Here is a 14,925-nt window from a genome sequence, read left to right as displayed (position 1 = left end):
TTAGCAGATAAATGTAGTGGAGTAAAAAGTACAATATTTGCCTCTGAACTGTGGTGGAATATAAATATAAAGAAGGAAAAAAAATTAAAATAATCAAGTAAAGAATGATTCAATGACAATAACAAAAAACTACCTTTCAAACATGACCTGGCTCATTTATTCAGGTTTTAGTACCTTAAAACACCCTGACACCGTGTTAACTTTTGTCTGTCAAATTCTGCAGTCATATATCAAAGATTAACTTTCTGTTTGAAAGCATAATGCAGGACCAAAGCCAAGCGGGTTAGATTCCAGACACGCGACAGGCCAGTGATAAGTGTTGCCCTCCAGCACTGTAAATGAAATAATATATTTGTTTTTAATGTTTAATTTCAATATATTGAATAGCGCCCATGAAAATGCAATCCAGTACCAGATCTCCACCACAACTATGACCTAAAACTCCTCCTGGACATAAATCGTCACATCTGAGATTCAGTGTGTGACGGATGCGGTTTTTTTTATGGGCCCATACTGGTTTTACTGGAAAGGACAAAGTGTTACAGCATTAAAACAGCCGTTAAAAGAGCACAGTGTAAAGTAGTGAGAACCAAAACTCGTTGGACTGCGAAGTTTGGAACACAACAAGACTTATGTATTTCTTAAAAGGTCAGTTTGCGCAAATCATTAATTATTAATCTTCTGTGTGTACTGTACAGCACCACTTGTGACGTTGTTTCAGGGAAGTTTCTGCTATTGAGTTAAATGCCATTTTTCTATGCTTGTACTGTAGACTCTGAAGACCTTAAGATATTTTTGGTGGGCGAGTGTAAATCTCAGTGCTGCTACTTACTACAACAACCAATTCAGAAAATGTTTTTCTACATGATTTCATTTTGTTTCTGCCATTCATACCAACTCTGCACAAAAGCCGGCGAAGCTGCTCGTTTACTCAGTCATTTGCTTGCGTTTTCTCAAAAAAGAGCTACAATTACCCAGATATAAAAACAGCAGCATCATGTTATAAAGACATCAGTGGTCTGAGGAGCGACATAACAATCATTATGTGCAGTAAATGAAGCTTTGCCACAATAATGCAAAATACCAGAAGTTGTTCATACAGCATGTGGATCCTGCCTCTTGGCGTTTCTCAATAAAAGCAAAAAAGATTTAAGTAGTGTGGGGTGGTGCAAGTTGTTATCTGCATTGATAACCAACCATTGCTGCAGCTGAAAAGAATTCACAGATGAGGTCAAGTTTTCACTTCACGCTTGGTTGTGTTTGTTTGTCCGTACATGCTGTGTGTGTATTACGCGTGACTTTTTACCCTTCTGAGCAATAAAATTTTCTCCAATAGACACGTTAATGAACACTGTTGCACTGGGTAATGCTTTTTAGTATGATAAACAAGCACATTTACTCTGAGTCAATCCCACATTCCTCATCTTGCTGCTCCAAGTACTCACAAGTACACCAAATGTACACGACTGAAAATAGTCCCAACCAGATGCACTACTTCTTGTGTGAGTAACATCAGCGCTTGTTTTCGGAAAACCAAAGTGCACAATTGTGACTTTTTTTTTTTTTTTTTTTTTAAATATTTTTATATTAGTAGGAGTAACGAGCTTGGGATCGGAAGACACAACAGTGGGAAAATTAGACAGTTTTGACAGAAGGACTACTGCAATGTTGTTGACAGAAAAACATAAATTAATACCATTTCACCATAAAATGCCTGAGAGTCATAATTAACTTTATGCATTTTGTGGTGAAGTTAGTGAAAACTCTAACATTAGTTTCAGAAAAGTTTTCTCTTGGCCAAATATTACAGACTAGAGTTTTTCAGAAAAGATTAAATGTTTAATTGCTGCTTATTTCACTTGAGACATCTGACTGAAATAAATTTTTTTAGAATGGTAGAATGGTAGATCTTGACGTCGATATTAACCCACTCGCTGTATTAGATGTGATTATAGGAGAAAGCCAATCAGACCACAGATCACACTACCACCACTCATGAAAGAATAACCAGCAAACACAGAAAGAAGAAGCGAGTAGAGGTGGCGTTGTCAGCAATTTATTGGTATTTTGCAAGCAGAAAAACAAGACTTAAAATGAGCCACACAACCAGTAAGTGGGAGCTAACAAGCAGCAGGGCAATGGGGTAAAAGTGTCGTGACGCTGGTTTGTTCTCTGTCACGGTGCCAGCCTCAGGGTCCTCACACTGCCCAAAGTCTCCCTGGGTCAGCCGACTGCAGGGGCGCCCATCAGAGTGAAACAGAACCAACAGAGATAGATCAAAACACTGAGGGGTTAGTACACTCTAGATGCCATCTAAGTGGGACTTAAGGCGCAGGCTGACCACCTGGGAGCCAGTGCAGGTCGGCACCAGAAGGCCCACTTAGATAAAGAGCCATTAGCACAGACTTTGCCTCAAAAAGCCACAGACAAGCACAGAGCAGAAATGTGAGAAACGGGCTCACGACAAGCCGAGATGGAAGACGAGGCATGCGGGTCGATGCGAAAAGGTTGTCATGCAGAATGTGTTTCATTACATCTGATCCAGCTGACACTGAGGTGTTGAGAAAACAGTCATGTTTACAGTAGTGGTTCAGCAGGTTCTTTTGTGACACGTGACGCCTGTTTTTTTTTTTTTTTTTTTTTTAAAGTTCGCTTTAACGTGTTGATTTTCTTTGGGATGCCATTCCACTTCACTCACACTTTGTTTTTAACAGACTTGCTACCAAAAATATCTTTGTTTGTTTGAGTTAAACGGCTTCTTTTTCACTGTTAGAGATCAGAAGCAGATGATGAAACAGTAATGAAACTCTGAAAACATTGAAAAGCACATGCCTCGAGGTTTTAACTGAGTCATACATGAAATACCTGATGGCCAGTCTGACAAGAAGAACAGACTAAATCGTATACACTAACTCTGTATTTGCTGTTGCATGCACAGACCAGCAGGTTAGGTAAATGACAAACTGAATAATATTACACGCAGCTGTAAAATGCTGTTGTAGCTACCGATTATTTAGATCATGGTTGGGTGAATAAATGTACTCTCTACTATCGCGAAAGCCTTCTGAATTCCTATTCAAAAAAATAACAAAATTGGCCAAATCAATTAAACAAACACAAGATACGAATTTTCAGCCCAATTCACGTAAATATCACTTGAAACTGTTGTATGTATAGACACAAAATGGAAATTTCCACCTGTTAAAACTAAAACCAATAAGGATCTTTCTCAAACATCACTGACTTAACAGGTAAGAGCAAAGCAAACATACTTCAGGTGTACAGCACAGGTGTGACAACACAAACTCTACTGACAGTGTCTTTAATTGTGATAAATGTGCTGATGTCAGTATTTTAACATTTAAAACAGTAAGCTTTAAATCAGTTCTGACATATTAAATCCGTACTAATTCTGTACATCCAATCTAATACAGCAAAAACCGTCAGCCCAAAAAATGTTGAAATACAACAAACCATATTGTTCATATTCAACACTTAAAAAGTGCGTCAAGAGTTTCCTCCTTCTAACTAACCCCCTAATTATCCTCTCACTCCTCACTTCACTTCAACACTAAAATAATGTTAAATTCTCCCTCTTAAAGACTAATTAATCTACTAAGAACAGAGGCTTAACCACAGCCTTCATCCATTTAGAACAAAATAGACCTGTTTGCAGGGTTTTGCAGATTTAATCTGATTTTAGTGAGCGTGCTGGTGTGTGTGGGGGTGTGTGTGTGTGGGGTGGGGGGTGGGCTTCTTCAAGCTTCTTCACTGATCTCCCACCATCTTGCTTTTATGAAATGAAATCACCAAGAAGAGAAAATCAGAAGTATGCATTTTTGGAACGCAAATACAGTCATCTAAGAAGTACAACTAATCACTGTGTGGGTACTGTATTCAATCCCTGAACTAAGTTTGAATGCAGCTCCTGCAGTAGGTCAATGTGAATCACTGCTGCGTTGTGGTTTCAACCCTCTATGGGAGCTGCTTGGCATTTGTTCAAAAATTTCAGACACCAGGAAGTAATTACGGTAACCTGTCACACATAAATTCAGGACACTATTTTGGTTTAACAATATCCTCATTAGATTGTACATAATTTGTACATGTGCACATGATTACCTGTAATTTTCTATGCGAATAAAATCACTGTAAGCCAGTCAGACAGAAAACATCAAACCAATTAGAAGCACCACTTTCAGACGCAGTAACTGTATAATAACTTAGAGTACTACTGAATGGTTTTAAATGGCAAACCTACTACAAAGGTGGCTATAAAATCACTGATCTTAATATTTATTTAACCTCACCACACCTAAGCTGTACTGTTTTCTACCTATCACACGTTTGACTGGGTGAAGACTTATTTTTGACATCCAACTCACTAGAGTATAATGTTGTTCAGCTTCCTGTGTTTTGCCTTATATTACATACTTGCTGGGTGTTGCATGTGTATTCAATTAAGAATGGGTTAAATGCCGAGGAAAAATTCAGTGTGTGTAAAAATATATATACTGCCAATAAAAGTTGATTATTATGATTATGATTGCATCTTTCAGACGTATTAGTTGCATTAACTCGTTGCTTTACAAAACCTCTGTCGGTCATTACCACAGAAATTTCAGATGTGCACATTCAAACAGCCTAAAAAAAAAAAAAAAGTCCTTAAATTGGAATTTGTCAGATTTAGAAAGATGCAGATGTAGACGTTCACCCTGCTGACAAACAACAAACAACAAACACTAAAGACAGCAGTGTCCCCACGGACAGGAACATGCAGGGCAGCCTTTGTGAATGGAAGGTCGTGATGATGGTGGGAACACGTTATGATGTTTATGCTGGCACACCTAACAGTGCTAAGCTGCAGAAAAAATGCATTGGACGTGTGCCATGGACGTCAACTTTTGCTCCCATTATGTGTTGCGGGTGCAGGTTATTACTTCAACCAGATGTTTTTAACAACATGTCTGTTTAAGGAATGCAACTCCTAACAATTGAGAAATACTACCTAAAGGGCCAGTTCAGCTAAATTCTTCTCCATTGCCTCTATTAGCATCTACCCGCGCTGAGAGTTTAGTTTCAGTCAATGAGCTGAAATTTCGAGATATTCCAGCTGAAAACTCGCTGACAGGCCAATACAGTAGAAGTGAAAGGTGTTTTTTTGTGTAGGGTTTGTTGATTATTTTGGATAAACCGCAGAGCTCATCGCCAGTCCCTCAGGAAGCAATAGGAACCATTTCTTTTGTAGAAAGTAGCTCCATTTAAAACAGGCCTGTGAATTATCCAGAGAAACCAGGACTGTGTCTCTACAAAGACATGTTTCTGTTCCAGTTTGTAAAGGTTTTGCATTGTTTTGAGCTCCTATTGCATTGGAATGCTGGCAGAAATCAGATCAGACAGATCTTCTTTCTCAATAAATAAAACCAGAACTATCTGCAGGGCTACATACCACATCAAATAGAAAACTATGTCATTGAGTTATTTTTGGTCATTTCTTAGATGGCGCGTGTTTTAGATCGGTTGGAACAATAACTTGCACCCATAATAGTTTTGTACCGTTTCTTGTTCCTGTCTTACCTCCTCATACAGTCCAGAGCACGGATGAAGTAATCCTTGCTGAGCTGGTGTTCGTCACGTAGGAGGGCACACTGCTCCAATGTGACAGACATGGATGTCCGGTCTTTGGCACTTTTACAGCTGGTAAACCTGATGCCATTTAACCTTCGGCAGATCTGAAAGGAAGCGGACAACTGCAGTGTTTACATGCATCACAAACGCAAACTGTTCCTTTAGTTGTCCTTAAAAGTGATGTTGCCTTGTTTTACGTGTGCGTTCTGATCCAACGCAGACTTTAAATCAGTCTAATGTTCAACTGATGAGTTACGCACTTTAGTACAACAGATGATTACTTTAGATTACACAGAAAACTCACTGGATACATTGTTTCAGTGAAAAGTGCACGTTCAACAATGCATTGACAGACACTGAATGTCAGGTAAAAGGTCAGTGTTTATAAAGTCAATCCATCGTGCTCAGATAGTTACAGTTTGTTCGGCTCAGCGCTCTCATTAAAGTCCACGAAATATCAATATGTCAAAAAAATGTAACGCTAGACTACATCTATGTGTTTAAAGATCACAGCTGAGAAAGTTCATTTATTTGGTTCAGAGAAAACAGTGCTCCTTGACAAGGACGAATGGTCACAGTAACAATACTGCTTACCATTCCAGCAATCCACAGTATCTCCACATTCTTTCTCTTCTTTGTAACTACATTCTGGCCCAGGGTTTCAAGTAACTCCTTTATGTCAGACTGTGCATGAAAACACGGTAGACCTGTTCACAAAAAAACACAAACGCATTTCCAGTAAGGTATGTTTCCTGTTTTGTTCTGGCAAAAGTAAAGGTACAGGAGTACAGCCTGCCACTCGTGGCTACATGCAAGTTCTGTCGGATTAATGAGCGTGAGCAGACAAAATAATAAAAAAATACTACTTAAAAAAAATAAGCAAACACGTTAAGCAAAAATAAAACTTAACGCTGATGATTAACGACTTTCTTTCTTCCTCTCTTTTTGGAATTTCTGCTTTATTCAGAGAGCGACAGCCACAAAGAGACAGGAAATGAGTCAAGACATGCAGCAAAGGGGCCGGGCTGGAATCAAAGCCAGCTGCAGGAAGGACTCCAGCTTAATACATATTACATGATCTGCCTGCTGAGTGACTGGTTGCTCCCAGGACCTGCTGTCTAACTGGTAAAGTCTCAATTCATAAAATGTCTTGATGCACTAAACTCCATACGTTACTCAATACACTGTAAGTGAACAACTGTAAGAGTCAATGTGCTGCAGTGGGAGACAGAAGTTGTTTGTCTTTGGTTAAAGAAATAAAAGAGAAATGAAAACTTACATTCTAACGACAGCTTTTCACTTAAAGATTTATAATAGGCTTCTAACATCTCAAAGTTCTTCTGGTTTATTCTCTCTTGCAGAGAGATATCTCCAAACCTGAGAAGAAGACAGAGGAGACACAGTCAGCGGTGATGGAGCATCACCAACATGCTCACTGAGTCGGTTGATGTCAGAATCAGTTGATGTAACTATAATGAAGAGCAGGGGACTGTAGAGGAAACCTAAAACATTTTCAACTACCGGTAATTAACAAACGTAAATGCAGCACAGTTACATGCTGAACAACTCTTTGCCTATGAGGGAAAGTGAGTATGTCATTCGAGTGTTAAATGCCTCCTTTGCATAAGGATTACACTGACTTAATTTCTGGATATAAATGCATTTTTTTTTTAAGAGTGAAAAATAAAGAATAAACTCCTTTTTTTCCATAAAAGACTACTGTTTGTTAACATGTTCACACAAAGACTGCTTGTCCTTTCAGAGAGAACAAAGAGTGTGTGCAGTACCTCTCAGCTATAGTCTGCTGTTCATTGATGCCCACGTTAAACAGCACTGGGAATACTCGTAGAGGCTTGCCCTCCTTGATCTCCTCTGGCAAGGTCTGGAAAACCAGTGTTGGTAATGGCACTTCTACAGTGAAGTGGTCTCTGGAAGCACGTAGAGGAAAAAAAGAAACACAAGTTAAAAGAGATAAAATGGTTAAACAGGAGTTTGAAACCCTTTGCAATGATGCAGAATTTGATACGTTTGGGAAGTTGTACAATCTGACACCTAAGGCAGGCCTGAGCAAGCTGTAAAAAGAGAGACTGATGTGTGTGTGTGAGTATGCATGAGAGAAAGGGTGTTTCAGTGAGACAGAATGCTTCAAGACTGACGTGGAGTGGATGGGATGTGACATAAGAGTGTATCATCTTACCTTACCTGTAATAATGAGCACAAGGCCGAGCTCAAATAAACTGGCTTGACCTTGCTGTGGTAAACGTCCTACAAGTGAACTACTGAACATGAATCACTGCCCTGTGGTCTGGAGTTGGATCAAAACAGCAGAAAAACAGCAGACAAAATGCGCCAGACCCTAGGAGATTACTCAGTGCAACCTCATCTGCTTTTAGAAAACTCGCTAGTCAGAACCGTTTATGATGCTGTAAACCGTAAGTAGTAAACTTCCCTTTGGTTCTCGTAAATGAAGAAACGGCTGCGACTCCTTCTGCTTATAATTAGTTAATGTTACACCGAAACCTTTGCTCAGCAAAGCTCGAGCCTACAGCACAAGTATGTGATGTTATTCAGTGTTGCACACGCCTTGCACAATCACTGGACCCGCTGACACTTACTCATTATGATCAGTTACATTGTAAATTGTTACATAAGAGAACCTCGAATTCTTAACACTTTATTTTACAGAACATAATGAAAATGACCTGACACTTCACTTAGTTGGTGCCCACTGATCTGTGTGCTTATGAAACAGCAGGTAACAGTTGAGAAGAAAGTTTTGTGAACCAGAAAGACTGTATTCGTATGTTCATATGCAGGATTTTTTTTAAAGTTCACAGCAAAAACAAACCAGACTGAACTGAACTGGGTTGTATAAGGCTATATTGGCAGTTACTTGGGATTAAAGTTTAGCAAATGAACAAATAAACACAGCCTCTACTCTCTATAAAATTAACCCATAAAATTAAGTGTCACACTGGAATCTTATAGTCAAAAGATGACAATTTAATTAGCTGCTTGTAATTTCAGTGCCCATCAGGAGATTTTTGTTGGCATCTGGCTGACATCTGATAGTTATCTAAATACACTATATGGACAAAAGTACTGGGACACCAACAGGGACTTTAATGGCATCACATTCTAAATACACAGACAGCTTTGCAGCTATAACAGCTTTCGCTCTTCTGGGAAGGCTTTCCACAAGATTTTGGAGTTTTTCTGTGGGAATGTCGGTATGCTGAGGCATAAAGATTTCCCTTCACTGGAAGTGGCCGAAAAACAGCCCCATACCAATAGTGTACATAATGACTGTACATGCTACAACAGGCTGCAGTGGTCTGCAGCTTTCTTTTAGGTTATCACATGGAGTAGCTGAACATATTAAAGCAAAGAAGAAGATAATGTCTCACCGTTGGCCACGTACTAAAGGCTGGAGGTCACTGAGGTCATCCGTCTTGGCCTCCGTGATCTGAAACATGACTCTCTGCAGGTCTGAGATTCCAACCTCCATGTCCTCCAGCATCCCAATCTCTTCACCTTAAACAGTTAAAAAAACAACAACAACAACAACAACAAAAACAAAACAAAAATTAACAGTGATTTTATTCTTACTCATCACATATCTTTTTAGTTACTCAAAATGAGGTGAGCTCTTATTTAGTCAAAATTTCAAAAGCTGATCGGTAGTGATGCACAAAATGTATTTTTTCTCAACTGATACTGATAACCAATAACAGATAATTTCACATTTCTGTATTTTAAAAAGATGCTCATAACCTGTAAATTATGCACAACCGAGGGTAAGAACAGGTGAAATGTATTGAACATAGATGGATGATTTAATATTCCACAACACAAACAAGATTTTGTCACGTTAAGACCGTCTTACTCTCTAAACATCTATTGTACTTTCCAGACATGTCTTCCCCTAAAACTGTAGAAGGCTCTTCTTCTTCTTCTTCTCTGTGTTCATTAGTGGATTGCAAACAAACTTCAAAGGTGCATGCTGCCACCTAACATAGCAGTGTGCGTAGATGTGTTTTTAAAGTCACTGAAAGTGGCTTCATATAATCGCTTCTATTCAAAATAAAATTTCCCATTATCGAGCTGATAATTTATCTGTCCAATAAATGCTGTGCATCCCTGGTTGTCTGGATGATGAAATGTGGAAAAAGTGGCATCATATGAAAAGGGTCAGGGCATTAGCTGCGTTTCAGCTGTTTTGCTGGCCACTCTATTCTTTGAGCGCTGCACCATGAGCTCTGGCAAAGCAGCATGAATGAGAGCTTTGGTCATGGTGATGTATGGTACTCGAACAGGTGTGCTCATATCTTACAGGCACCTCCCCTTTAGTCTCTAGTGAACCTACACCTGGAACATCCATCCATTTTCATATACCGCTTATCCGTCAGGGTCGCGGGGGAGCTGGAGCCTATCCCAGCTGACTATGGGCGAGAGGCGGGGTTCACCCTGGACTGGTCGCCAGTCAATCGCAGGGCCAACACACAAAGACAGACAACCACACACTCTCACACTCACACCTAGGGGCAATTTAGAGTAGTCAATTAACCTAATGTGCATGTTTTTGGTATTGTGGGAGGAAGCCGGAGCACCCGGAGAAAACCCACGCAGGCACAGGGAGAACATGCAAACTCCACATAGAAGGGCCCAGACCGGGATTCGAACCTGGAACCCTGTTGCTATGAGGCGACAGTGCTAACCACTGCACCACCGTGCCGCCCACACCTGGAACATCCTGTATAAAAACCAAAAAAAGATAAAAGTTCCCGTGATACAGGAAAGGCACCAAAGCAAACGTGACTCATCCATCTCATACAGTGACTCATCACTCAGCTACATGTTGTGATTTGTTACGGCCTCACAATCACACATCACATTAGACTCATCTTTACCAAACTTTTATATTAGTCTTCCTTTCTGGAAAGCAAATAAAATTGAACAGCTTTTGAGGTTTTGAGGTTGTCACTTGTGATTTACAGATTTACTCACTGTAGGTGCTGAGAAGGCTCTCAAACTGGGCCACCAGACCAACCAGGTGGAGCTGCCTCAGGAACTCTTTGTCCTGCATTCCTGCATAGAGCCTCATGACAAAACCACAGGCTAAGGCTGCCAGCTGTTAAAACACACACACACATACACAGAGTTGAGACACATCTCCTGCATGTTATCCTTTGCATAAACAGCTAAACAGCCACAAACTATATGCTACACATGTAACAGGAGGCCCTGAACAGACAGAAATAATTCAGAAGCCAATACAGGGCTGAGGAACTCAAACTGCCTGGAAGCTGCAGCTGCGACCTCATAGTTTTATTCAAACTGTGACGTCTGAGTTGTCACTCTCTGGTCATGAGGAATGCTGCCAACCCTTTGGCAGTTGTTTGTTCTAGCGCTACTGAAGTGAAGCCTCCCTATTTTCTAGCTCATGGGTATTTCTTCCATAGACAGACAATCTGTTAAATGAATGAAAGCTGTTGGAATAATCTCTATAGAAAAATTATAGTTTACAGCTTTAAATAATGCGATCCTTCAAGAGGTAACATTTATTAATTTGTGAAAAAAGGTTTTAACGATGTGCTATGATCAAAGGTTATACACAATCAAATATAAAGGTGTTTTGCAGACTGCTCAGCAGCGCAGAAAAGGCTGCACTCTGCATGAACTAAGATTAGGAAAATACTGAAGACTTGTTGGCCTGTTAGTAATCTCAGTGTGGCCACGCACTGCCTGACTGAAGACCACATCTCGTCTCTGCTGGAGGAGGAAACCCTGTGGAATGCTGCAGGCTGCCTCCTGCAGGAGCACAAAGGTCATAGCTCTCTTGGCCTTCTCCACCACCTCCATCACACACTCCTTTAACCATGTCACCGGCGGACGCAGTTGCTCCCTCCAGTCTCCTGCGAAGAAAAACAAGGTGGGGACAAAGAGGGGTGGAGGCTTACACAGAGATGGAATGATAGTTGCGACTTGATTGCAGATTAAAATATGTCTTAACAGTTGAGTTCTCAGCCAGGAACAACAAAGAGCTTATCTGTGAGGTGAAACCGGTTCAGCCATTCATGTCACTTTTAAAAAAGGCAGTAATTACGGGAAAGAAGATCTGAAAACAAAACAACACCAATCTCTCAAAGGAAAGCCTGGATCAGCTATTAAGAAACCCATTTACAAAACAAAATGTAAAAAACTTTATGTGCATATGAAAAATATACAGTATAGTGACTGAAATATAAGCACATGGTCTCAGTATTTCTTTTATTATTGGGCAGAACAAATGATTGACTGCATGATAAAATTTTGAATTTTGAGGGTTCTGTGCAGTATCTTAGTTGGTCCTAGGACGGCGCTCTTCTGGACGGAGACCACTGATGTTGTACCTGGAATCTGCTGGAACCAGTCTTCCAGCCTGGGAGTCACAGCCCCCACTGCCACGATTACTACTGGCAGCGCTGTTGCTTTTACTTGTCACATGGTATTGGTATTTTCTCGGTATTTTTTTTTAGCTTCTCGTGTTCCTTCTTCTTGATGTTGCTGTCGCTTGAGATCGCTACATGTATCACCACTGCCTTCTTCTGTTGTTTGTTGACCACCACGACATCCAGCTTGTTCTCCATCGCCTTTTCGTCAGTCTGGATCGGAGAGTCCCACAGGATCTTGGTCATTCTCAACCACCTTGGCAGGTGTCTTCCATTCTGACCTTGGGACTTCCAGCCCTCACTCAGCGCAGACGTTCCTGTATACTATGCCTGCATGACAAGGACTGTCCTTCCTGGGGTCAGCCACTCTGGGTGAGTACCATCCATGAGAAGCTGGTTCATCTGTGCTGCTAGGTGCTCATAGAGTGCCTTTAGCTTCTTGAGCCAGTGCGCGTGGATCATATCAGGGCCCGACGCTGTCCAGCTCTTCATGCCTGACTCTCTTTTGACTCCCATTGTGATGGTTACTGGATCTTGTTCTGGGAGATTGCTGTGATCTGCTCTTGGTTTCACTAGACACTGAGGACTGATGTCATGTGATGCCTCCTTCTCCCATGTGTTCTTCCAGTACTGTTCAGTCTCAGCCTTGGGTGGATCTTTTCTCATGTTACTGCCCTGCCACTGAAAGTACACTTTGAATGGTTCAATGGAGAACATCCTGTTTATTCTTGTAACTTCTGCTTCTCATGGGTATCTCTTCAGGCGAGGAGAAAGAGCTGTGAGTCTTTGTTTGGCAGCCTCCAGTGCCTCAGGTGTAGACTTCATTGATAGCCCCATCTTCATCAAGCCTCTCTGTGGTTCTGAGAGCCTCTCCATTTTGCCCTGATCTTGGCCTCCAGCCTCCTTTTCCATGGGGGATAGTGCTCCTTGCAGCCAAGCATCTCAAGGATTACTGTCGCTGTGGTGTACATCAGCTCATTGCTCTCAGTTATCGACTTAGCAGGGATAGTCTGTAGGGCTGCAATCACATCTTCTAGCAGACTTTCAGGGGTACCATGTCACTTAGCTGCCAGATATCCAGCTTCATCACTGTCTTCATTCTCAGGTCAGCCGCCCTTGTGTTCAGGGACTCTGTCTGTTATTGGGGATTGGTACCCAATCTCTGAGTGTGGGGATGATCATATCTCCCCCCTGATCTATGGTCCTGGCTCCCCCTTGCCGTGGCATTGTTGTTGTACCTCATCAGATATCAGTTGTGATAGTAATTGCGCTTTGCGGATGTTGTATGTATGTGCAGCAGTGCAAAGTGCAAGTCAAAACGGCTGGGTGAAGAAGAAATATGGAATAAATACACTGTCAACCAGTCACACCACTGGTTCCATAGTTTTGGAGCAGCTTTGCCAATCAGTGAAATATGACAACAATAACTACGCTCCTCCAGGAAATCGTATTAGTGTCTGAACAGTGGTGTGGAGAAAACACACAGCACCACAAATCTGCAACCTGGTGTGTGTTTTTCAACAGTCCATGAGTTCAATGACGAAAGAAAAAATTTTCTTTATATAACTCGTTTTACCATCTTATCAATCCAGTGCTATCCCTGTAGTAATTCTACACTAAATGTCCTAAATGATCACATCATATGATGAGACACACCAACATATGTATCAGAATGAAATTCAAGAATAAAATATCAAACACCAAGTTTAAAAAATGTTGGAGAGGACGCAATGATACACTGAATTAACAAGCCTCTGTAATTTGATGTCTATTGCATAAAGATGCAAAATACCGCGCTAACTGACCACTCTTTCGTGTGTATGGGTGTGTGTGGTTGTTCTGTAACAGTCATTTGCATGTAATTTAATGAAGATAAACACAATCAACAGCTGTGTGTAATGGTGCTGTGCTCTGTCATGGCACTTGTCAAATCACAGACTGCAGATTTATCAACATATCTGTCCTGCTGCCTTCAGATGTCTGACAGTAAATACAGACATGAATGAACGTGTGATAAGAATCACCAGTTCACTCACGGAGAAATGCATATTTCTTAACATTAATTTTGATGCTCACTGAGGTGCATCTCCTGGGTAGGGAGAATTGAATGACATTTACTGTGAACACAAGGTCTAGACACACACAGACACACATGCACAAAAGCCAGTGTTGACCAAAACGCTAACAACTTGCTTTGCACTGGCTCATTTGAATGAGCCTCCTACCTGTACACTGTGTGCTCTCTGCTGGGCATCAAAATATCACACAGATGGACAAAGCAAATTTTAAGTTCAGCTCATAGATGCTTATGCTTCTCGCCCCCTTAAAGTTGCTGAGTCAATGGTTGTGCTCCATGACAGTGACAGTGGACCAATTTAGGTTGTGGCAAGGGAAGAGAAACTGTTCATTCATTATTTTCAACTAACAATTTCAACTGTTAATTTACTTCATCTGGCTGACGATTTCAGCTACATCACTTCCAGATAGCTATTTCAACTTCCCTCATCGCTAACTGGTCTTCGCACACGATGAACAGATAGATTAAACAGAAATTATTATTTATTATCATCATGTACTATTATTTTAATTATTGTTGTACATCAACGTGTTTACATCACAACATATTCAGAGGTTCAGTTGGTCCACACAGACTTCGTTGAGTATACTTCATTTCGTCACAGTACATACTCAGAACCTGCTTAGAGACAGTATGAATACAGGAAATAGGACACAGCTACTGTGTGATTTCATGGTGTCTTAAATGCATTTCCTCCATCCAAGAGAAGTTTCTGATCATTTCCTCATTGGCCACCAGGGGGCAGTGTTGGTTAAGCGATGAAAATAAAAATGTTTTTCAACAAGCTTT

At 40.8% G+C, this 14,925-nt stretch overlaps 1 protein-coding gene and 1 long non-coding RNA gene across 22 annotated transcripts in view; one reads left to right on the top strand and one right to left on the bottom strand.

Moving 5' to 3' along the window:
- inpp4b (inositol polyphosphate-4-phosphatase type II B) overlaps window positions 1-14,925 on the bottom strand; it is a 207,159-nt gene that overhangs the window by 11,094 nt on the left and 181,140 nt on the right. For 18 of the 21 annotated variants that reach the window (XM_046415765.1, XM_046415787.1, XM_046415751.1 and 15 more), the window contains 8 exons: window positions 11,371-11,543; window positions 10,636-10,759; window positions 9,036-9,162; window positions 7,416-7,556; window positions 6,908-7,005; window positions 6,223-6,335; window positions 5,578-5,732; window positions 2,041-2,231 (listed from right to left, as the gene is read on the bottom strand). In XM_046415765.1, the coding sequence (XP_046271721.1) occupies window positions 2,057-2,231; window positions 5,578-5,732; window positions 6,223-6,335; window positions 6,908-7,005; window positions 7,416-7,556; window positions 9,036-9,162; window positions 10,636-10,759; window positions 11,371-11,543 (1,106 nt within the window). In that variant the 3' untranslated portion in view covers window positions 2,041-2,056. Of the gene's footprint in view, window positions 1-2,040; window positions 2,232-5,577; window positions 5,733-6,222; window positions 6,336-6,907; window positions 7,006-7,415; window positions 7,557-9,035; window positions 9,163-10,635; window positions 10,760-11,370; window positions 11,544-14,925 lie in introns of those variants that run through there. The other 3 variants (XM_046415830.1, XM_046415793.1, XM_046415901.1) reach the window with 1 other exon arrangement.
- On the top strand, window positions 339-7,455 carry LOC124073677. The gene is made up of 3 exons (XR_006845706.1): window positions 339-648; window positions 6,596-6,753; window positions 6,990-7,455. It is a non-coding gene; the product is annotated as an uncharacterized LOC124073677 (long non-coding RNA).

This window comes from Scatophagus argus, chromosome 2 (genome assembly GCF_020382885.2).
Source record: "Scatophagus argus isolate fScaArg1 chromosome 2, fScaArg1.pri, whole genome shotgun sequence".
Taxonomy (NCBI): Eukaryota; Metazoa; Chordata; class Actinopteri; family Scatophagidae; genus Scatophagus; species Scatophagus argus.
This window is presented reverse-complemented; position numbering and strand designations above follow the sequence as displayed.